General features: G+C 42.0%; 1 protein-coding gene across 4 annotated transcripts in view; it reads right to left on the bottom strand.

The window, feature by feature from the left end:
- Window positions 1–19242, bottom strand: part of AFF1 (ALF transcription elongation factor 1) — a 142016-nt gene extending 122774 nt beyond the window's left edge. For all 4 annotated transcript variants that reach the window (XM_052641631.1, XM_052641633.1, XM_052641632.1 and 1 more), the window contains exon 1: window positions 19117–19242. In XM_052641631.1, coding sequence (XP_052497591.1) covers window positions 19117–19133 — 17 coding nt within the window. In that variant the 5' untranslated portion in view covers window positions 19134–19242. The remainder of the gene's footprint in view (window positions 1–19116) is intronic.
- Window positions 19243–25240: the final 5998 nt, after the last annotated feature.

Raw genomic sequence — 25240 nt, 5'->3', positions numbered from 1 at the left:
CATTTGCAGGAGGAAGTTTTGGCTCGGATCTGCAAAGCTTTCAGGGTGGTCTCCCAGGAACCAGGGTATAGACAATCACCTTTCCCGCCTCCCTCCTCCTAACTCCAACTTTAAAAGAAAAAAAAAAAAAAAAACACGTTGATTTTCCTGACTTGAGAACTAGGTTGTTTGGAGGTTTTGGAAAGTTAATCTTTGATTCTTGTCCTATTTCTTCATGTACTGATGTAGTACCTATAAAGGAAACCCCAGAATCACATTTCCTTCTTCATATTTCAAAGTGTTTCTCTTGCAAGTCCTTCCCTACAAAATTACCAAGCCAGAAAGCTCTGGATTTTAAAGAGGTCTTGATTCTATGGTTCTATTTTACCCAGTTTGAGTTGATTCTATGGTTCTATTTTACCTAGTTAGAGTTATGTTTGATATCTAAGGTACAAAAGGCCCAGATTTTAGAAATGCATTTTACACAACTGAATCTGTAATACAATAGGTGGTTGGTTACCTTATACCTACCTATCTCCCTTTCTGTATATTTTTCCCCTGTGAACTAATTCAAAACGCTGCTGCAATCAACCACTTCTCTGCCAGATATACTGAGGCTGAAGTCACTTGGAACTTTTTCCTTGCTCCTTTAAAAGGCTCACCTTAGTTCTCTGCTAATGGGCCCTAGGCACCTCTGACTTCTCTACCACTTCCAGCTATGGAGCAACTCAAAGTCTGGCCACTCAAGGATTCCAAACAGGGACCACAGCTTTGCTGAATTGGGGGAAGGCAAAGAGGAGGCTGAGCAATACAGGACCAGATGGAATATTCTGGTGACTGGTATAGTAAGCTGGTTAAGAGCATGGTCTCTGGAGTTCATGGGGGTTCAGACTGGGCTCTGCCACTTCCTAGCTGTGCTCCTTTGGGGAAGTCATTGAACCTCTCTGAGTCTCAGCTCCATCGGTTGTTAAAAGGGATGGTGCTAATGATAACGCCAGTTCCCTAAGATTAATATGAGGATTCAGTGGACTAATGACCCCTAAACTGCAGAGTAAACAGAGCACTCAAGTGGATAAGGAAAAGCCTGAAAACATCTCCCAGGTGTACCTCCAGCCTAAGAAGACTGTGTTCTTTATCCACTCGGGGTGGACACCTCCCTAATTCGCAACCTGGAGCCACCCAAGTCCTTGCTGGCACCATAGCCCGTTTCAACAAATCTTCTCCTTACCACACTCACAAGTGTTTCTTCCGTTTTCTGAATTTCTGTAAGAAGCCTGACCATTTCTCCCTCTTCCACAGGATGGTGTAATCCATACAGTACTCAGCAGGGTCTTACGCACTGTGTCCCAAACAGGCCAAATAACTCCCATTTGGGGCCAGCATCGAATGAGCTGGAGTCTGATTATAGCGTAGGGTGCTCTCTGAATCACAAGCACCCCCAGATCTATGCACTAAGGGGGCCCTGCAGGGGAGGGATCCTCCACCACGGCACTATCGACATTCTGAGCCGAGTTATTCTTTGTCGTGGTGGCTGTCCTGTGCATTGTAGGAAGGTTAGCAGGATCCTCTAACCTGCTAGAAGGAGGTAGCACACCCTCCTTCCTGTTTCGAGGATCAAATACCCCTGGGGCAGCGAGGGGTGGTAAAAGACGCTCAATACCCTTCTTTTCCTTTCTCCCTTACGTTGAGACCCACTGCTGGAGAGAATGAAAAGAGACCCCAAGTTACTGTCTTACTTTTCTACTGAGAAAGCACACCGAAAACAAACAGATCTTTCCTAACAGCTAGTTTAGGACTGGCACCTTCGAGACTGTCATGACTAGCTACTGTCAACAGAGAAAGTCACAATCGCTAAGCTCCGGTTCCTCTTAAGATGGAGATAACTATACAAAGGTTTAGGACTGTTTTAGGCATGCGATTACCTAATGCGTACATAAAAAGCAAGGTGGCCCACTGTTAAAGAATCAGCCTCCCAACCAGGCCAGTCGCGTTCAATCCCTGGGTCTGGAAGATCCCCCTGGAGAAAGAAATGGAATCCACTCCAGTATTCTTGCCTGGAAAATTCCTTGGACAGGGGAACCTGGCAGGCTACAGTTCATGGGGTGCCAAAGAGTCGGACATGACTTTGTGACTAAACAACAGTGCATACCTGATGCTTAGCCCAGTGCCTGGCACACAGCTAAGTATTCAATAATTTTGAGCTATTAATAATAAATACATTTGGAGTCCAACAACACGAACACTGGTGCCCCCCGCCCAGTTCCCATTCTTCCTATGCCCCTTCCACTCCTCTCATCCCCAAGAAGAAAGTAAAATCATTCAATTAAACATGATACAATGGTCCCTAGAGCTGAAAACATCCCCCAGAACAGGTAGAAACAGGAGAAAACAAGGCAACTCAAGGATGGCGCGAGAAGCAGGAGCAAGCAGGTCCACGCATTTCATACTAAAAAGAGACAGAAGGGTGTCTGTTTCACTCACAGTGAGTTTCTTATAAGGCTTCACATTTTATCCACGAAGGTTCCACCCACTTGTATCTCCCCTCCCAAATCCTACAGGAGTTCCCTGAGTTACACATACCCCACAACTTCAAATGGTTGCATCGTCTCTGCCTAAATCCCCCACGGGGCAAGACCAAGCTGTAGGGAAAACGGTGCTGGGTATTAGGGCAGACTGACCTCAAATTTCTTTTGCACGTTTCATCACCCTGATAGGAATTTTACAAATACCGTGTTTCCCTATTCTCCCTCCCTTTTCCTGTTTCAGAGTCACAGTTCATTTAAAAAAAAAAAAAAAAAGACACATACAATTGTGTTCCACTTTTTCCATCCATCCTTTGTTCCATTAGTAAACCAAGGAACACTGGCCGTGTGGATAAGTGTGTGAAGATAAAGACAGTTATCCTGAAAGTCTGGAGGAGCTCTGTAGAGGCAGTCACTTGCTGGGTAACCAGGGTCAGTCAATGAATGAATCTCCACTAGCCTCAGTTTTTCTTTTCATCTGTGCAACAGGAGTGATCATCTCTGCCGTACAGATGCAATGATTTCAAATATGCAAAATTCCTGGCTCAGACCATGTACATACATGTCTTAGTCGCTCAGTCATGTCGAATTCTTCGCAACCTTATAGACTGTAGCCCACCAGGCTCCTCTGTCCATGAGATTATCCAGGCAAGAAATACTGGAGTGGGTTGCCCTGCCCTCCCCCAGGGGATCTACCTGACCCAGGGATTGAACCTGCATCTTTCCCATCTCCTGCACTGGCAGGTGGGTTCTTAACCACTAGCATAACCTGGGAAGCCCCAGAACATAACAGAATAAATGACTGTTATTATCATACACCAAAACTATACATAAAGCCTCTATCCTTCAAAGTGTTCAAGTTTACCAACAGGAATGCTCCCAAGACAATTTATTTTTTTCCACATTCTCCCCCTGCCTCGGACATTCAACTCAAAGATCCCTTATACTGCTCCTCCCTCCTGCCAAAACAGACAGACAAAAACCTAACTGGAGTCTAGGATAAACCACCCTATTCAAGCATGGTTTGTATGTCTCGTTTCATCAGCTGCCCTGTTTTCCATGATTGTTCCAAATGTTTGACATTTTGGCAGCATGAATGAAGAAACACTGGGTTCAGCCAGGGGGCTTAACCTTCATCACATGAGTTTCATCGCTGTTCCTGCTGCTTTTTCTGTTCCAAACCCATTTTGGGGAGAAAAGCAGTTAATAATGAGGAAACTATCTACGCTTTAAAAAAAAAAAAAAAAATCCCAATACCTACTGAAATAACCACCCACTCTTATCAGTTCAACTATGAAAATACAGTGGAAAAAAGTCATTTCTGAAATATATCAGAAATGTTTTCCTCAAGTAAATGAGTAATTACAGTGACTCTTACTGTCCTATGGTTTGAGCACAGTTTTAAAAGGAATTCCATAAAAATATATCTGAGTTTTCCATTCCTATATATTTAAATGAATTTGTTTAAGACTTACAAAGTTAAAGACAATTGTCAAAAATCTGTTTTTCTTATTGATTTTAAAATGAGATTGATTAAAAAAAAAAACAAAAAAGGCAATTTTTCAAACCAATATTTAAAAGCATGCTTAGAACTAATGATTTCAGCCTGCATGTATGATTCCAACTTCTACTGACGTGATATTTGGATTCTGTGTGAGCATGCATGAACAGTATCTGCAAATGTGAATTGAAAAAAAAAAATCCCACAAGGGGTCATCAATTATTACAAGTTTGTGGGCTATACTAGCTCTTCAACTATGACAGTCTGGTAAGCAAACACAAATGAGTGAAGTTCATAAACATGGTGTTCAGGGTAATTTCCATAACCAGAACCATGAATAGGCTGTAACAGCCATTAAACCAAAGTGGCAGTGTGTTAATACCTCCATTCCTACCTCGGCTCCTAGCACAGTGTATAAAATAAAACCTTGTTGTAGTCAATGTTAACTGGGCTATCTTCAGCTTTTAAAAATGTATTCTTAGCATGACATTTCTAAGCATAGACGATCTGAAAGTCTTTATCTGTTCCTTCTCAAATTTAAGAGAAAAATGACAATCTCAAAAATCACAACAGCCTAAAGGAACCCCAATCTCACCTTCTTTGCCACTGTATGTTGAATAAATCACTTATTAGATGTATACAAAGAATAATTCGATTATGTGACAACATTTAAGGCGTAAAGAAAAAGCTGAAAAGGAACACAAAAAAGATATTTGGTCAAGCTCTTGAGATTTAAGAAAGATATTTCTCTCATCTTAATTATAGTTAACTTTAAAAAAATGTTGCTTTTACTTTACTGAACTTCAAAAAGATTTTAAAGTGCCTAAATTATATCTATTATGGACAAAGAAAAGGGAAAGACCAAAAACTCTGCCAGAAAGTGAGATGCTGTCCACAGCAAAACAGATGGCAGATACCCTTCTGCCCAGAGCCAGATGTGAATCACCTAACAGAAATAAGATTCCACTGAGAGTTACACCAACAATACATTCATTCCTGACAGAAACAAACGCATATTTTCACTTCTTTCTGGAGAAACTGAGGCTTTCAGGATTTCCCAAATGTCTCCCAGATGAATGAGTGGTGTCTGGCTGGTGATTCATGAGTCCCTGGCACTCAAACCTACCATTTTTTTTCCATTCCATGAAAATCTACAAGGAACACAGAAATCCTGTTTAAAACTTTAATCCTTCTGAAAAACAGGATGAGGCTTTATAAGTCTGCTAGGAAGTCTTCCTATTAAACACTACCAGATTTCGACAAACTACTCGAGTTGATCTTGAAAAACAGACATGAGAAAATATTCATGAAAATTCTGAAAGCATGAACAGGTATAGAAAGCAGACCAGCTCCATCACATATCAAAACACATTATAAAGGTACGGTCATTGAGTTGATGGTGGTTCTTGAACAGAGAACAAAATGTTTAGTCTGACGGCAGGAAGGTGGAGGGGGAGTGGGCTGGACCACCCCTCCCATTCCTTAAACCAAAATAAAATACACAGGAATGAAAAATGTAAATAAACATACATCTTTTATTTTCAAAAAATGTCACTGATACTCAAACTTTCTGGAAGTATCTATAAAAAACTATTACCTTCAAGCGGAGTGATCTAAAATGAAACAGAGCAACTGTGAATATTTATGCATCGAAAGCACTGCACCCACATTTGTAAAGCTGAAACTTAAGAAGATGGTAGGAGAAACAGAAACTCTCTGATTGTATGAGGCTTTATTCATCTCTCAGTCCACAGCAGAATAAATGGACAAAGAGTATAAACATAACGTAAAATAGACGTAATGTGCAAACCCACATATAACTCTGGACCCTGAAAACAAGAATATACCTTCTTTTCACATGCTCACAATACAGTCATAAAATTACCATATATTACGCCACAGAAGGTCTACAGCTAAATACATGAAATGAATGCATGTATGAAAGTTATATGAAAGTAACTCTAAAATGGAGGTACAAGAGAGATGAGGTGATGATGAACATAGAATCCTTGAAGTAACTTTATATAATTAAATAGAGCCCTGATGCATGAAGAGGGTAAGAACTTTCAGTTCCTCTAGTAGTTTGTTGTGATCACTTTTTTTTTTTTAAGAAGCCACAGAATCCCTTGAGAAAAAGGTACTTAAAACCATCTGGTACTTCCTAAAATATCCAGGGTAGAGGATTATCTATTTCTATATATAAATTAAAAGAACACCACCTCCTACTGTATTTTCATGTTTAATTAACTTCAATGACAAGCTCATTCCTAGGCTTTGCTTAAACTTAATATATACAAATTACTTCTTCAAGATCTGTTTTTGACAGATATGGAGGCCATCTTTCACCCCACTCCCCATAACAGCCTTTCACATGTATAGAAAGATGCTTTGTAGATTGACCTTTTAAAAATAGCCAGCCTTAAAAACCCTTCTCACAGTCTACATCTTCATTCCCTGATGACTGTCCTCACTGAGCTGGGCCTACATCCTTTGTTTGATGGCTTCCAAACTAAGAAAATGTCCTCGAAGGTTTCTTTTTCTGTATGTTTGTTTATATGTATGCACTAACAAACGCAAAGTCTTAAAAAACATAATCTGTTTTTAAAGTTCAAGTTACATTGTTATGGAACTCATTTTGCCTTCACTAAAATAAAATTTTAAAAAAAATCAGGGCTGAGTTTTGATAGAATTAATTCACAACCAAATTTTATTTTAAGAAAACTGCTCCATGATGGTTATTTCCTAAAACCATACTTGCCCTGTTTTAAAAATGCCATCCTTCTCACCAGCGTCACTTATTTCCACGCACATTCTGAAAGGACAATTAATTCTAACTTGTCATGATTTGCATTTTCTCCATTTCAGGTTAACTTCCTTGAAGGTCTTCACAGCCCATGTGGGACCAAGTTCCCCACACTCCCTTATTCTCCAGCCTGGCTCAGTTTCTGTCATAGCACCTAACGCAGTTTGCTGTTGCTCTGCAGCCAGTTTGCTGATCTGTCTTCCTATGGGAAGGGAGATCCTGATCTGTCTGAAGCAACACAGAGCCCTGCTCACACAGTGTCGGCTCAGAGTGAACAGTGAGGCTCCATCAATCCAGGATACAGAGAACCAACGTTAAAAGCGCTGTCCATGCATGGGAATTGGCTACAGTCACTAAGCTATTAATACTGACAGAAAATCTTTAAGTGGGCTTTCCAGGTGGCGCAGTGGTAAAGAATCCACATGCCAGTGCAGGAAATACAAGAGTTGAGGGCTCAATCCCTTCAGGAAGATTCCCCTGGAGAAGGAAATGGCAACTCATTCCAGTATTCTTGCCTGGGAAATCCCATGGACAGAGGAACCTGGAGGGCTGCAGCCCACAGGGTCACAAAAGAGTCAGAGGCTACTGAGCGTGCACACACACACACACAATCTTTAAGCAGATTATTAATAAATTAATACCCAGAAGTAGGGAATTCTGATAACATCCCATAATGCATTGATGCCTCCAAAGCAGAAAAACACACCAGGCAAATTCATTCAGTCAAGGCAGCCATACAGCAGACAACGAAGCAGGGCCTCACAGCTTTTTTTGTTTTTGTTTTGTTTTTGTTTTCCCAGAACAGCTGTCACTACCATCACACATGCACGTACAGACAACTTTGGAGCATGTCGTGAAATCTTTCTGTTTGTAAAATAGGTCTATCTTTTCTGGAAGGTTGGAGCACACCATCAACTGAAGGCAAGCGGTCACCACCTTTCCTGGCAGGAACCCAATTCTAATAATTTCCAGAAGCTTCATTTCATTCACGTATCTTTGCATGCAAGGGTATACTAAATGAGACAAGCTAATTTCTGCCTGATGTGTTTTTTTTTACTAAGTGCACTGAAGTAACAATTTCTAGGGCCATTTTGTAGTTATGAAAGAAAGGGTACATATTTATCCTTTATTACATATTTGATATATATATTTATATATAACATATATCCTATATTACATATGTGTGATATTTGAGTTGTGGGTTGTAACTTTATTCTGCGATTTTAGCAACAGCTGATGCTTTAAATTTGGTTTTCTTTCAACATTCCTATTCATACTGGAAGATTAAAAAAGGAATGTTGAGCACTAAAGAATTGATGCTTTTGAACTGTGGTGTTGGAGAAGACTCTGAGAGTCCCTTGAACTGCAAGAAGATCCAACCAGTCCATCCTAAAGGAAATCAGTCCTGAATATTCATAGGAAGGACTGATGCTGAAGCTGAAACTCTAATACTTTGGCCATCTGATGTGAAGAGCTGACTCACTGGAAAAGACCCTGATGCTGGGAAAGATTGAAGGCAGGAGGAGAAGAGGATGACAGAGGATGAGATGGTTGGATGGCATCAATGGACATGAGTGTGACCAAACTCCAGGAGTTGGTGATGGACAGGGAAGTCTGGCGTGCTGCAGTCCCTGGGGTCACAAAGAGTCGGACACGACTGAGCGACTGAACTGAATCGGTCCTTGGTAAATTTCTTTAACAAATAGCCCAATCAATTTAAGAAATACCAAAGGGTTTTCCTTTACAGAAAAAAAAAAAGTTGTGTTTTTAAGTCATATATAAATTTAAAACATTTCCTAATAATCAAATGCAAAACTGCTTGCATCTCAGAACCACTAGTTTCACAGCCACAACCACAACAGAACGTGAAGATGTACATAACTCACAAGAAATTGAATGAATGGGCCATGGGTGAGCATATATTTTGAAAATCAGTTTGGTGGTTTCTCCAAAAAGTTAAGCACAACACTGTCATAAGACCCAACAATTCTACTCCTAAACAAGAAAAGCAATCTACACAAAGGACCTGCAAATATTCAGAGCAGCATTATTCAAATACCCCTCCCCCGCCAAAAAAACAACAAAAAAAGGCAAAACGCTGCAAACAAGTCTATCCTATCCACACAATGGAATGAATCATGCAGCAATTAAAAAGGACAGAACTACTGACACCGGCTTTGCCACAGAGAAACTTCAAAATCTTCCGTGAGTGAAAAAAAGCCAGGTGCAAAAAAAAGACAAGGTCCCATGCACATGAAGCACCCACAAAAGGCAAATGTATACCCAGACAAAAAGTAGATTAATGGTTGGATGGGGCAGGAGGGGAGATAAAATGTTCTAAAATTGATTAATGGAGATAACTGCATTATTCAGTAGAGGAACTAAAAATCACTTGAAAAGGCCAACTTTTAAGATCTGCATTATATGCCTCAAAGTTGTAAAGAGAGAGGGGGAAACAACCTTGGGCTGGGGAGATGCATCCATAAAATGAAAAGTAACATGGGAGATAAAAGATCTGGGTGATAGTGAACATGCCTTGATTAAAGCTAACCCCTATCTATTTGCAAAAAAAAAAAAAAAAGTCACTCACCACGATACCCAAAAGACCAAAAGGAGTGGAGAAGCTTCTACTTTGGTCTTTAAAATAAGAGATAATACCATTAGCTTACGAGTTTCGCCACAGAATTATGAGTAACCTCAAATAGAAACCAAGCTTCATTCTAGGCTAATCATGACAACTGTCAAGACTTTTAAAAGCCCACAAATTAAACTCACATGAAGTAAATCTAATGATTTTCATTTTATCCTCAGAAAAACAGGACTGTTAAAATACGTTTGTAAGATGTTTGTAAGAACAGGTCCCTGTCACGAGGGTTAAAACAAAACTCCTACATTATCAGCAATATGACAGAAATTATCAAATTCAATCTTTTATGACTTCCCATCTAGGGTTTTTTGTCTTCCGGGCAGTTTCGACTCAAAAACAAAAATTAAGTTTAATTGGTTTACTCTGACGTTTACTGAAACCAAGAGACACAGACCACACTGTTTCGTCTCTACATCTTCAGGTAGCAGAGCCTCTTTGTGAAACAAACATAACATACTGGGTTTCCTTCTACCCTTTATCCTGTTAGTAAATGTTGTTGCCTGATTTTTCCCATGTGGTACAAAGTTTGTACTCACACAGCTTTCTTTCTTTCTTTTTTAAATGCAGCACTAGCACAAGTATGCCTGAACTCTAAGAGGGAGTTGAGAGAGAAAGGCAGATATACAGACTATGAAAGAATAGCAGAAAAATGTAGTTACTAAAAATGTAAAGGCTATGTCAAAATTACTCGGGAAAAAAATGAGAGTTTTAGCTCCTGTTTTACAGTCTAGAACTTTGAACCAGTAAGTGTTTTTAATTAAAAAAAAAATCAAAATCCTATTTTCAAATGGTCTATTAACTCAGCAAGAAGCTATTTTCCTTTTAAAAAAATAAAAACCATAAAATCCTAAAATCATGAACTCAAATTTTTATCAGTGTTTTAGTAGCTAAAGTTACCACCTTACTAGGTAGGTCATCTCACTTAGAAATACTGAAGGTAAAAAAATATATATATTATTTTGTCAATCATGAGACAAAAATATGTAATGCCTACAAAGCTGGATAGGAAACAGGTTTCATACTTTCACACAAAACAATGGGAACTGGTTAATTTTATACCACTTTCCATAAATTCACATCCCAAGCAAATCAGGTACACCTGTATTTTTAAAGCAAAGAGAATGGGGAGAGGAAAACCATTTAAAAAGTTACCCAGATGCACAGCTACCCAGGATGAAAGCCACAGGACAGTCTCAGCTCTTGCACCACCACCAAAACACATGCCCCACATCAAAATTTAATTACACTGCACAACACTTTGAGAATTGAGCTTCATATTTTATCAACTGCTCTGCTTTTGACAGGACAGTTTCCTGAAGGAAAGTTCCAAGAATTGAAAAGTTCCAACACCCACATACCAGAAAGCGTTTCCTGAATTTTGTTACAGGAACTGACTTCTGCTGTAATTTTAACATTTACTTTCCAGAGGAGTTCCATTTAAAATTTTTTGTTGCAGATTCTTTGCTCAACGACAGAACACCTAGACAATGCTCTTGCTTAAAAGGTGGGGGAGAAAAAACAAATTTTTATTTCAGATTCAAAAGTTGGGATGTGATTGACTGACTCACTTGTACAACTGGCTCAGTTGTAACTTTTCCCCTGGGAACAAAAACAACTGCCACCTGACAGGGGACGGGGGCTGGGGGTGAGGAGGGTGGGGGTGTGGAGTTAGCAGTTTTGGGAGAGAGCCCAGAGTAGACACGAAAGGGTCGATTAGGTAACCAGGTCCTTAAGAAGTAGTTCTTGGGAAAGCTCAGCTTGAGCAAACATTGGAGGTTGCTTCTTGGTTATCTCCCTTTTCATGTTTTAAATATAGGTGCATTTGGACATTTCAACTAATAGAGTTTGTAATTGATATGTAAATTTATAAAAGTAGACATCTTCCTTCTGTACCAACCTCTTGTCTATTTCATTGCGGGGGAGGAGGGACATGTGTACCGATGAATATATATTAAATCAGAATGTAACGGCATTACATGATACAGTTTATATGACACTGTATCTCTCTCACACACACCCGATTTCACCAAGAGACGTAGGTGGGCCTCTGGCCTCAGACCCAGCAGGGCTCCTCTACCCAAGCTCAACCCTGAACCTACCCACTAGGAATCTCTGGGTGGGGTTGGGGGAAGTGTAGAATCTGCCTGTTAAGAAGCTCTCGTGGTGTTTCTTGTGTCTAGTTCGGTTTGAGAAACTTGAGCTTAATATAACCACCCTGCCCCTTAAATATTCCTTCCTTCACTTTTATTTGTTTCATTGCCCAATCGAGCAGTAAGCAATACTGGAAAAAAAGGCAAGATCCTATGTGGGTAAAACACCGGCAAGCCAGGGACTCAAGAGTCGCCTGAACTCTCCCGGGCCCACCCAAACAAAGGATCAAGTGGCCCACAGGCCTCCAGGCGTTCACCGTCACATGAGCCAAGGGGGAAGAAGGAAAATCCTTGGTACTTTTAGGACGTGGGGGAACTGTGGGTGTCCCTCTGGAAACACGATACCTAATCCCCAAATCAAGACAATTTAGCTGTCAATAGAAACAATCTATTTCCCCCTTCTGTTTGCTGCAGTTCCTTTTGACAAGATGTCACTACTGGGATTTCCTCTTAATATATTAAATCTGACATCAAATTACTGCTTTGAGTAACAGCCTTAAGAACCTGACAGGAGTCCCACTCTGGTTAAATTAAAAAAGAAGCCAATAAACCAATGCAAGAAAACAACAGACTTTCACTAGAGAAAAAGACTCGCAGGATATTAAGTCGGCTGGCTTGGTGGCCCTCAGGTTAAGCTTTAACTCGCTGTGGGTAGATAGGAAAAGGGGAAAGTTTGCACAGGGGCGGGATTCTCAACACTGATCGCTGCCAAGACACAAAAAGTCAGCGCTGGGATGGTTATTAAAGTTAATTTTTACTTTTGGGTCTCCAAGGGCATTAACACCAAAAGTTATAAATCTTATCCATCCCCCTCCCCTAGGGCCTGAAGCTAAAACATCATTTGCTACAGACATACTTGAGCAACAGATTTTGCATTCTAGTTGCTGTTTTATTTCGAGCAAAGGAACACATTTACATTCGTACAAAAATGAATGAAGGGGGATTTTCCCCATGGCATGGTGGATTAGAATATGCCTGCCAAAGCAGGGGACATGGGTTCAATACCTGCCAAGGGAAGATCCCACATGTTGCGGAGCAACTAAGCTCGTGTGCAACAAGTACTGAGTCTGCATGCTGCAACTACTGAAGCCCGCTGGCCTAGAGCCTGTGCTCAGCAACTAGCAAGTAGCCCCTACTTGCTGCCAAGTAGAGAAAGCCTGCACACAGCAATGAAGACCCAGCACAGCCAGAAAGAAATAACTTTTTAAAAATAAAATGAAGAACAATCTGAAGCAAAGCTAAAATACTACAATCTGGTTCCCCCTAATTTTTTTTTTCACTGAAGGAAAAAGGATAGGTAACCATTTAAGCTGTAAAAGTTATGCACCCAACCTGTATCAATAAAATGAACCACAAGAGAGAGGTAATGACACCCAGGCTTGGTATGTTTGTACTTCTGAGCCAGAAAACGTTGTTCTCAAGGTGCCGACTGTATTTCCAACTGGTAGGGAAGGTAAAGTCAGAATACACTGTAGCCAGTAGGCCTTTCTCACCACCATGTCACGTACAGGACTTCCCCTTTCAGAGGACAGATTTTGGAAATACATTTATCGTCCTATCTTGGGAAGAAAACGAAATGGAGAACTTTGCTAATGAAAAACTAAGTTTAGATATTTAGAAGCAATCAAGGTATGTGTTACAACTTGAAGCAGTTATGAAACTAACCAGCTTTATAATTCCTCCCTCCATTTTACAACTATTAAGTAAATACATAGATTAGCATGCTCAAAACAAGGGACAGTACCCAGATAAGGGTGATCTCTCTTATCGATGATTAAGATAGTGAATATATTTGACATTTAAGTTGCTTAAATGAAACATTCACTGAGTTCCATTTTCAAAAGAGTATAGAACCAGTTAGTGAACACCTTATCATGGTACAGTATGGAATCCCCTAACTCTCGTGAGACCGCTTGAGTCCATTTTGCCAAAGAAGATCCCCATAAATCAGCTGATTAAAAAAAAAAAAGACTCTATTCTACCACCTTCATCATGGTAGAACCTGTCATCTGAGTCAGGAAGCTCAGCTGGGCTCTCAGGATGAACTAGAAGGAAATCATTTAAGGGACCTGTCTGTTTCTCTTCTGTCCAGGACACAGTTTACAATGGTGTCATGAGGGAAAAAATGAGGACATTCACTGGGTCAAAATACTGCATAAATTATTTCCCTCTTGAAATCACTTCCTTGAACTGCACTTTCCAAAACACCAAACATTCTTCTTTGATATTTGCTCATATTTAATCAGACCTTTTTTGCTTTCATGAATTTTCTTCCAAGGCAATCTTTACAAAGCTCATAAATCAGGGGTGGGGGCAGAGGATGGGGCAAAACTGGTTCCATACCAGTTTAAGGGCCCTGCCTTTTGCAGTGGAAAACTTTCCCCACCAGAGTCAGAGATCCACCAAAAACTAGCTCCATAATAATCTTGGGAACAATCTGACTTTCCTCTGTTATTTTTTTTAAACGTCATTAACTTTAGGCAAATTCAAACAAAAAAACCTGTGGGAGAGTTCACTAAACCTAATTTCCTTTTGCAGTTTGTCTGAAAACTTTTTTCTTTTTTTTTTGAGACGCTGTCAGCCACTAGAGGCTACTCTACTAAAGAAGCAAGTTCAACTCCCCCAATCTCTTTGGAGCACCCCACCCTACCCTACCCTGGAGGCGGGGGCGGGGAGGACAGACCAGAGCTTCTCAGGTAGCACAAGGTGCATTTAAAACCAGTTAATCCCCACTGGTAGCTGAAGATACATATATATTCCTTTCTAATATTCAGGGACTGCTTCAGTGAAAGGGTTAGCTGAGATGAAGAATCAGACAAAGCCCTCTTTTCTCTTTTATCCATCAACACATTCCTCAAAATAAGGCAAGCTAATCCTCATAGAAAAGGATAGATCTAAAAACTGATAGGATTTTATACCCTCCCCTACCCATCATAGGGTTTACCAGTCCACAAAAGTTGGTGGGCCACGCTATATAGGTCTATGAAAACAGTTTCCAAGAGCTTTAGGTCAGAATTTGGAAACAAAAGCCATGGTCTGTAACTATTTCACATTAAAGGAAGCAAGTTTGTTGCCAATTCTCACAGGAAGTATCATCAATGTATCTGTTCTGCTTATATATTCTCAAGAACTGCACACACTGATCTGAGAGAGGAGGCATAGAGTACGCTCTGCTTTAACAACCTTGTACTTTTAAGTAACTGCCTTTCTCCACAATTCCGAAAAGGCAAACCATACATTTGACGTTTTCAAAATACTGACCCAAAGTCTAATTTTCAAAACTTAGGCAATTGACCTTTCATTCAGTAAACGTCTTCCATATCTAGCAGAAGAAATAACACAAAGCAAAACAAAACAATCAATTTGGTACTTTCTGCTTTAAAGTGAAGGCGAGGATTATGCAACCTCAACTGATGAAAGTTCACAAGCCAGAAGATACTTAAGTAGTCCCTCCTTCGTTCAAAGTACTTCTAGCTTATGCAGGGGACACTAAAAATATGAGACAGTATCTTAAGGAGCTGACTACAGAGAAGAAATACACATGAAAAATTAGTCATACACCATCCAGCGCTACAAAAGGCAACTTCATCTAGGTGTCCATCTACCTCTTCTACTCAAAAATCAACAGAAAACAGATTATTTAAGCAGTGCACAATGAAACTATTGTGGTTAGAACAAGCTGAGCTATTAATATTTAGATCCAGTGAGTCCAAGAATCTAAATTAATTGTTTCAAAAGCCAACGGGTGTGGCAAGTGGCACATGGACAAGATGTCACTGTCCCAGACTGTACATCACAGGTAACGGTTCCTTTTCTATTAGCACTGCTTGGGCAGTGGGGACCAGCTCAAGGGTTTCTGGAAATCCAAAAAGACCTGCAATCTTCTCCATCTGTTCTCTCTCTGGATGTCGGAGAGACACTGTCCCACAAACACAATGTCTAAGTGAGCTTGAACCACATTCCAGCTATAAGTGAAGAAAATGTGTGTTCTCCACTTGTAAAACATGATCCGAAAAGATACACGCACCCCGATGTTCATAGCAGCACTGTTTACAGTAGTCAAGACATAGAAGCAACTTTAAAATCCATCAACAGGGGAATGGATGAAGAAGATGAGGTGTGTGCATACGTATGTGCGTGCGTGCATGCATGTGTGCTAAGTCGCTTCAGTTGTGTCTGACCCTTTTCGACCCTGTGGACCGAAGCCTGCTAGTTCTTCTGTCCATCGGATTCTCATGGCAGGAATACTGGAGTGGGTTGCCATGCCCTTCTCCAGGGGCTCTTTCCAACCCAGGGATCAAACTCATGTCTCTTACATCTCCTGCACTAGAAGCAGGTTCTCTACCACTAGCACCACCTGGGAAGCCCCTATGTCTGTATGTATAATATGTGTGTGTGTGTGTGTGTGTGTGTAAAGGAATATTGCTGCTGCTGCTGCTAAGTCGCTTCAGTCGTGTCCGACTCTGTGCGACCCCATAGATGACAGCCCACCAGGCTCCCCCATCCCTGGGATTCTCCAGGCAAGAACACTGGAGTGGGTTGCCATTTCCTTCTCCAGTGCATAAAAGTGAAAAGTGAAAGTGAAGTCGCTCAGAAAGTGTCCAACTCTTTGTGACCCCATGGACTGCAGCCTACCAGGCTCCTCCGTCCATGGGGTTTTCCAGACAAGAGTACTGGAGTGGGTTGCCATTGCCTTCACCTTTAAAAAGAATGAAATAATGTTATTCACAGTAATATGGATGGAGTCAGACACAACTGAGCGACTGAACTGAACTGATACTGAGTGAAGTCAAACAGAAAAAGAAATGATATTGCTAACATGTAGAATCTTTTAAAAAATACAAATGAACATAAAACAGAAACGGACAACAAATGAACTTATGGATGGGGTGGGGAAGAAGTCAGGGAGTTTGGGACTGACATGCACACACTGCTATATTTAAAATGGATAACCAACAAGGACCTACTGTATAGCACAGGGAACTCTGCTCAAAGTTATAAAACAACCTAAATGGGAAAATAATTTGAAAAGAACAGATACATGTATATGCATAACTGAATCACTCTGCTGTACACCTGAAACACAACATTGTTGATCAACTGAACGCCAATATAAAGTTTATAAAGCAATAAACTACAGGAAAGTTAAATAAATTCTGATGTTTCAGTGTACTGGAACACTGGGAGTTAGACAAAACAGTAATTTTAAAGAGTAAGTAGCAGTTTAGAACAATGCTTATCATATAATATTGCGTGAAAACAAAATTCAGATTATATCTGTGATGAATGTAACTAAAATGATTTCTGGACCCTCTGCAGAAGAAATACAAAATAAATAAAACACAGTTATTGATGTGGTAAAAAAGAAAGAAGGCTTCCCAGCTGGGAGCTAGTGGTAAAAAACCTGCCTGCCAGTCCAGGAGACCAAGAGATGTGGGTTGAGTCAGAAAGATCCCCTGGGGGAGAGCATTGCACCCCCACTCCAGTATTCCTGCCTGGAAAACTTCAGGGTCAGAGGAGCCTGGCAGGTTACAGTCTATGGGGGTTGCAAAGAGTTGGGACACAACTGAGCATGTGAGTGCATGCTGGCACACACACTTAGAAAAGAAAAGAAAATGCACATTTACTGCTTGTGAGAGACACTCCATAAGGTAGACATAATGCAAACAAGACATCATGGCCTTGTGGCTTTGTTCCTCGTTCAAGGGCACATCTGAAGGCCAGGGAGAAGAGCGAAATGTGTATAGTCTTCCTATTTCAATCACCAGCAAATTGAACGACCATGCTGATAACTCGGATTTCTACATCTTACAGCAGATTATTTCTGGCAGAAACTGCTTTTTTGTGCCTTTAGATTGAGGCTCTGCAGCTCCCCTTTGACACCTCATCTCAGCATTAAAGAGGCAGCCTGAAAGTGAGGAAACGCTGCAGGCCTCTCAGGAGTTGGGCACTGCTCCACCTGGGTAACCTCAAGCAAGAAAAGACTGACTGGGCCTCAGTTTCCTGAACAAATGTGAAAAAGAAAAAGTACTTACCTACTTAAGTGACTGCAAAGAGTCAACCAGGTAATCCAATTACAGCCGCTGTGCCTGGCACACAGCCATGTCCAATTTAGCTATTACCTCATTTTACTCTTCATTAGTTTCAGGGCGCAGACACTGAAATCACTCACACCTGAGTTCAAATCTCTGCTTTCTAGCTTTGAGCACTGTTACATACTATTCAATTTCTTAATCACAATGTCTTAATCCAAGGTTTTGATGCCCTGGACCCTTCAGGCAGTTTACATTTCAGTCAAGGCTAGTAAAAATAAAGATGCAACTGCAGTTTCTCAGCAAAGTTTTCCTACAACACGGCCCCAAGAACCTCCTTCTTAGAAAAACCAATAAAATGGGGGCAGGGGATAAACCACTCAGAGGAGAGGATTAATTATGCACAGAGCACATAGGAGATGCTCTATAGAGTGAAGTTCTCTTCCTAGAAAGTTCTCTCTCTTAGGAAAAGAATTTAAACTCATCAAGCCTACACTTCAACAGGAAAGCATCTATTTCTCTGACATATCTGGGTCTTCAGACCCGACTTGTGTTGAGCCTCGTAAGGTTCCCCCAAATGACTCTACAACCTCAAAAAGCAACTTGAGCAGCCCTCCAATCATTTTAAACGTGACACCAAAGGACTTTTTAATAAAACTGCAAGTTAAAAAAGAAGGCATATCTAAGTTCTTAAGCCTCCTTTAGCCCCAACTGCTGTCACAACTAAAATGACAGCACACACAGCAGTCTGAACCTCATAATCACTGATGCCTTGTCATCACTCTTAAAGGCTCATTTACCAAAAGGAAAAAAAAAGAGGTAACAAACCAGGGAAAGTCAGGGTTGGAGGTTCTTACTATAGCGTTCCTCTGACAGCAACTGCTGTTCATTATCCTCTCCCTTCACCAACCCCGGTACATTCCTGGTCTTTGCCTACTCAGCAGATTCACGAAAGCTGTGCCGTTTTATGTGCGATCCTACATTTTGGCAGTAAAATTTCCAGTCACTTACCAGGCAAATTCTCAACCATCAACCCCCAAGGCGAACTGTTTCGCGTTAATTGATTTTCAAAGTGCTGCTCAAGGCATTACCAGAGGGAGGAGAAAAAAAATCAGGAGAACCTAAGTGAGGTGCACAAAGATACTAAAGGACGATTTGGGCAAAGGCAGACAGGTTAAGCCAACTTGATCTCCCTGAAAATAATTATGGGGGTTGTGGGGCGGCCAGAGAAGAGAAATCTAACTTGAACCTTAACTTTAACTCGACCCCTCTTCCTGTCCTCTGCAGAAATGGTCTAGTACGTCCTCCAGACTTTTTTTTTTTTTTACTTTTTAAAATCTGACATACATAACGATGAGAAAGCAATGACAAAGCTGCTTCCTGCCGGTCTTCTGCACAGCACCCCAACCCTTCCCCTGCAACCTTCCATCCCCCTCGCCACTCACACACATTTGGAAAAGTTTCTCTCGGCGCCTGCCTTACCTTGACTGGGCTGCCATAATTCAGTCTGTAGAGCTCAAGGTCTGCCGTCCATCAGCGCCTCCAAGCCGCGGCCCTACTGCCGGCGCCGCGCTCACCATTTGCCGGGGCCGGGCGGGGACGATTCCCCAGCGCGACTCCCCGAGGTGACGGGACTACCTGCTCCGGCAGCCCGGGCGTCCTCAGCGCAGCCTCCGGCTCCGAGCGTATTGGCTCGCGCTAATCCTGATAGACATCCGGGCACTGGGGCCTCTGCAGGCGCGCTCCACTCCGGACCGGCCGGGGGAGCGTCGCGTCCGAAGCCGACAGCGACCGCGATCCCTGCGGGCGACTCCGGAGGAAGGGACGCCGCCAGGGCTCCCTCGGCGCCGAGCCCACCAAAGCGCAGCTCCCGCTGAGCGGCGCTGGCACGCCGGCCCGCATTAGCAGGGGAAAGAAAACCGTCCTTGGGCTCACCTCGAGGTGTCCGAGTTCGCCCGGACACCCCCGCCCACAGAGTTCTGGTGGTACGGCCCGACTCCTTAAAAGGGCAGGGCGCTCGGCGGGGCAAGCCCGAGGCTGTGCCGGGCGGGGGCGCCGAGCCCCGAGCGCCGACGCAGCCCAGCTGGCCCGCTCGCAGCCGAGCCCCGCCTGCAGGCTTCTGGCGACCGCTCTCCTGCCAAGGTTTTAGCAATGTACACACACGGCCGGAACACGCAGTACCCCGACGCTCCGAACTCCAGCCCCGGTTTGAATCGGTGCTGAATACTGGGGCCCAGAACCTGAAGTGAACTAGGAATTAAAAAAAAAAAACAACACACACACCACAGCAGCAGATCAAGTTCTCTACTTTTGATCGTGCCAACGCTTGCAGTCAGGAAATGTGCGACTACCGCACACTTGTTAGACTTTGTTGGCTTTCAGTTTTGATTTGAAACAAATGTTTACAAAACGCCCTCTCTGTTACTGGACAACATGCAGACACGAAAAGGCAACAGCCACTCGTTTGGCACTGACAGACGTCATTAAGGAACTGACCAGTTTTTAGAAAATAACTTAGGATGCAAGCCGACAATATATTAAACGCTATAAGTACAAACGAAACCGTGTCCTACTAGGGGGACCACGAAAGGCATTTAAATTCTGCCTAGAGCTAAGCAGGAGACAACGACGCTAAACGGGAGGAAAGGTGGGCTTCAGCATCTCACTGGGGACCAGCAGCACGCTGTAGGGGGCTGAAAACTTAGATGCATGTCCCCCTGCCGCCTAGAATCATGACGATGTCACCAAACTCGCAGAGCTACTCCAGACTGTATTACTAAGGAGCCATGCACAGAGAAATGTTGACATCTGCCTGAAAACTGCAAGGCTGTGGGGTGGGGGCTGATGGGGTAGGAGGAAGGCACAAAAGCATCTTTATAGTGGTTCTCAAAGTGTGATTAGTGGTCTCCCGGGAGTCCCTGAGACCTTCTCAAAGGTCACAGCTATTTTTAGAATAACACAAAGACATTGTCGTTTTCACTGTGCTGGTGCAAAAGCAATTGTGGGGAAACTGCTGGAGCCTTATCACTCAACAAGGCAGTGGCTCTTCACCACACATTAGCAGTTAAAACAAAAAAAAGTGTTTACATATATCCTTAATGAAACGACCAGTAGGGATTACTACTTTTAGTAAATCGTGACCCTTGCATACAGGTCATTTTAGTGTTCTTTGTGACAAAATGGGAAAGTAGTCATGTATGGATGTAAGGGATGGACCATAAAGAAGGCTAATCACCAAAGAACTGATGCTTTTGAACTGTGGTGCTGGAGAAGACTCTTGAGGGTTCCTTGGACTGCAAGGACATCAAACCAGTCAATCCTGAAGGAAATCAGTCCTGAATATTCACTGGAAGGACTGAGGCTGAAGCTGGAGCTCCAGTACTTTGGCCCCCTGATTTGAAGAGTCGACTCATTAGAAAAGACCCTGATGCTGGAAAAGATTGAAAGCAGGAAGAGAAGGGGACAATAGAGGACAAGATGACTGGATGGCATCATCAACTCAATAGACATTGAGTTTGAGCAAACTCCTGGAGATGGTGAAGGATAGGGAAGCCTGGCATGCCACAGTCAGACATGACTGAGCAACTGAACTGACTGATTTGTTACCTGGCCGTCATTTTCACAAAAATGAACAAAGTGAGTCTGTTTCTTCCGGGGAAACAACTGACAGTATTTACTGCCAATGATAAAATTTGAGTTTTGAAGCATTTTGGAAAACTTGACACCTGTCATGGTGAGCTTGATAGCTTCCCAGTACTTCAAGACGTCCCTGATGAAGTAAGGATGGTGAGGAACGTGGCTTTAGAAGACCTGCCTAACCTAGTGACCAGAATTTTCTAAATAGTACAAAATCGTGCATAGGTTAAGGGTCCACTGAAAGTGCAGGAAAGACCAATGGATTTTAATATATGAAAGATTAAAAACAGTTCAATGAAATGACTCCAGATTCTACACTGCAACTAACTTTTAGGAAACTATGATTGTAGACTTTTGATATAATATCAAAAAAGGTATTAAAGTACTCCTCCTTTTCCTGTGTGAGGCTACATTTTCTCATTTTCATAGATTTCAACCAAAATAACACTGCAACACACTGAATTCAGAACAGATATGAGAATCCAGCTGTCTTCTACTAAGCTAGACAGTAAAGAGATTTGCATAACGCTGTTTTTCTTACTTAAGTTTTTAACTTTGGAAATAGTTTTGTTTTTCTCAAAATAAAAACATTATTTAAGTTAACAGGTAATGGGTTAGCTGTTAGCCCATCTTTCTCACAGTTATTCTAAATATCAAGCATGATCATGATCATTTATGCTTTAAGTTGGTATCAGACATATAAAAGCAGCAGAAACAATACTGCATAATGGCATTTACTCACAAAATTTCCACTTATCATTGGCTAGTAATGTAAAATCACTTATATTAAAATTACATTTTCCCCTGTGAACTGTGTTGTTCTATTCCACTAAAGAGGAGGAGATGAAAGAATACGGCAAATATTAACACGCAAGGAAATACGAAGTCAACAGATCATCAGTACACCTGACATTCCCAGAGCTCTCAAGATCATTTGTAATGTAACTTACTGAGGGTAATTTGAAACTGAATTGGGATTACACTCGATTTGTAATAGATCTACCAAAACTATAGGAAAGCACGGGAGAAATGATTCTGGAATTGGATACTGCCTGTGGCTGAAGAAGTAGTGCAGTACACACGTGGGCGTGATTTTCTCCAAGTGTTTTGAAAACACCATTGTATCCAACCTACAGTCTTGTTCAGCAGTGAAAATGAACAAAAGACATTCCTAACCTTTTGAGGGCACAGAATTCCTTGGCTTCCTGATGAGACTTGAGGATACAGATCCTTACACATAATATTTGCTATACTTTGATGTTTAAGGTCCCCGTGCAGCCCACTTAGGGAGGATTGGAGGCTCCATAGACTTCAGGTGAAGAATCCTTGGCCCTTAAGGTTCACTCAGCTAATGAACCCAATTTACCTTACAAATAAGGAGTATGTTGTTGTTGCTCAGTTGCTAAGCAAAAAGTGTTAGTCATTCAGTCCTGCTGGACTCTTTGCAACCCCATGAACTGTAGCCCTCCAGGCTCCTCTGTCCAAAGGATTTCCCAGGCAAGAATACTGGAGTGGGTAGCCATTCCCTTCTCCAGGGGATCTTCCCAACCCAGGGATCAAACTTGAGTCTCCTACATTACAGACAGATTCTTTACAGTCTGAGCCACCAGGGAAGCCCCAGTATAGTATATACTCATAGATACTTACTTCATCCTTCGGGCTTTAACCCAGTACTCCACAATGGGTTTTACTGCTCAGATTGTTCTGGCTCTGGCCACTGGAAGCCCTTTCCCATCAGCTCCTGATCCCTTTGACTTGCTTCTATCTGTTTGCCTTTTAAGCACTTCCTTACTTCCTGGTACTATGAGGCTCCAGGCTCACCTTCTATTTTCTCTGCCATGGCTTTCTGTAGAATCGGCTATTTCCCCCACATATCAGTCTCTTCTCCTTACACACTACTGCCCAATCCCCTGCCACCACAGCCAAGCTTCCTAAACAAACAGTGGTCAGTTTGCTTTGTGATCCAAGCTTCCTCAAAACTCCTCTGTGGACTTACATGATACCTCTCTATTTGGGGGGAACTCATTGTGTTTTATAATTCTTTCTGCTCATACATCCAGGAACCAATATAAGATGCTAGAAAATGTCCCTTATCTCTCAGTCTGTATGCTATCTTGGGCAAAAACATCAGTGACCCTCCAGAACTGTAACTCCAGCACAAACCTCTTCCCACAAAACCAAGTTCATGCTTCCCAGCTGCCCCAAAAACACTTTCCTGGGTATTAAAAAAGGCACTTTGGGAGGCTGTCCCCAAAGGATTATTCACTTAGTGATACGTATCACCTCAGAAATGCCAAGAGCCACCCATCATTCAAACTGAGCCACTGCTTGGACCTGCAAAGGGTGGTTTCTCTAGACAGGGAGGGGACAGTCTCACCTTCCCCGGAGAAGGGATGGGCGGGGTGGGGGTGGGGGCGGCGGTGGTATGGTTGTCCAGTCTCTAAGTCTTGCCGGATTCTTTGCAACTCCAGGGACTGCAGCATGGGAGGCTTCCCTGACCTTCCCTATCTACCAGAGTTTGCTCAAACTTAGGTCCATTGAATCGGTGATGCTATTTAACCATCTCATCCTCTGCTGCCCCCCTTTCCTCCTGCCTTCAATCTTTCCCAGCATCAGGGTCTTTTCCAATGAGTCAGCTTTTTGCATCAGGTGGCCAAAGTATAAAGAGTTTCAGCATCAGGATCAGTCCTTCCAATGAATATTTAGGGTTGATTTCCTTTGGGATTGATGGGTTTGATCTCCTTGCAGGCCAAGGGACTCTCAAGAATCTTCTCTAGCACCAGAGTTCAAAAGCAAAAGTTCTTTGGCGCTCTGCCTTCTTTATGGTTAGCTGCTTCCATTCTTGGGAATAAAAGCAGAAGGCAGAATTCAGAGGACCTTCAATTAGCAGACTGGGGGGAGGCAGAAGCATATTCAACCCAGGAAGAGAAAAAGCATTTTGAGACTAGTTGTATGGATTTAATCAGTCTCAAAATGCTTTTTCTCCTCCTGGGTTGAAAATGCTTCATCCTTCTGTTTTACAAAAATATTTTATGACATGAAAAGATATAAGGTTAAAGAAAAGTTATACAGTGTACTTGTTATGAACCCACTTCTTCAAAATTGTAAATAAATTTGTGTATTCAAAAGACTGAGTGGGTCTCTGTACCAAAGGCTAGCTACAGGTATGCCTGGCTGGGAAGGATGGAATGACTTGTCTTATTCTGGGCATTTAAAAATATTCTAAGTATAAAATGAACATTTATCTGTATTGTTATTTATAACTTATCATTTTTGCAATATAATAATTTATCATTATTGTAGAAAATAAACTATGACCAAATCTTAAATCCAGAAAGGAGACCAAAGTAGATCCTCTAATCCACTTCTTCGTGCAAGAATGCAATTTCTCTTCCTAAACTGGCCTGTTTGCATATCTCCAGGGAAAACGTCTTTAAAGAAGGCTGAGGGCCAAAAAAAAAAAAAAAAAATGATGCTTTTGAATTGTGGTGCTGGAGAAGACTCTTGAGAATCCCTTGGACTGCACAGAGACCAAACCAGTCAATCCTAAAGGAAATCAACCCTGAATATTCATTGGAAGGACATGCTGAAGCTGAAGCTCCAAGACTTTGGCCACCTGATGAAAAGGGCTGACTTATTGGAAAAGACCCTGATGCTGGCAAAGGCTGAAGGCAAAAGGAGAAGGGGGGTGGCAGAGGCTGAGATGGCTAGAGAGCAACACCAACTCAATGGACATGAATCTGAGCAAACTCCAGGAGCTGGTGATGGACAGGGAAACCTGGTGAACTGCAGTCCATGGGGTCGCAAAGAGTCGGACACAGCTGAGCAACGGAAATGAAAACCCAGTCTACTGTATCTTTGCCTTGTACCTGATATATTTATTCATTTATCTTAATTATGGATATGGTTGGGCTGAAGTGCTACCAGCTTGTTCGTCTTCCATTTGTTTCACTGGGTTCCTCTGCTACTC

This window comes from Budorcas taxicolor, chromosome 6 (assembly GCF_023091745.1).
Source record: "Budorcas taxicolor isolate Tak-1 chromosome 6, Takin1.1, whole genome shotgun sequence".
Taxonomy (NCBI): Eukaryota; Metazoa; Chordata; class Mammalia; order Artiodactyla; family Bovidae; genus Budorcas; species Budorcas taxicolor.
The sequence above is the reverse complement of the archived record's forward strand: the minus strand, read 5'-3'. Positions and strand labels throughout refer to the sequence as shown.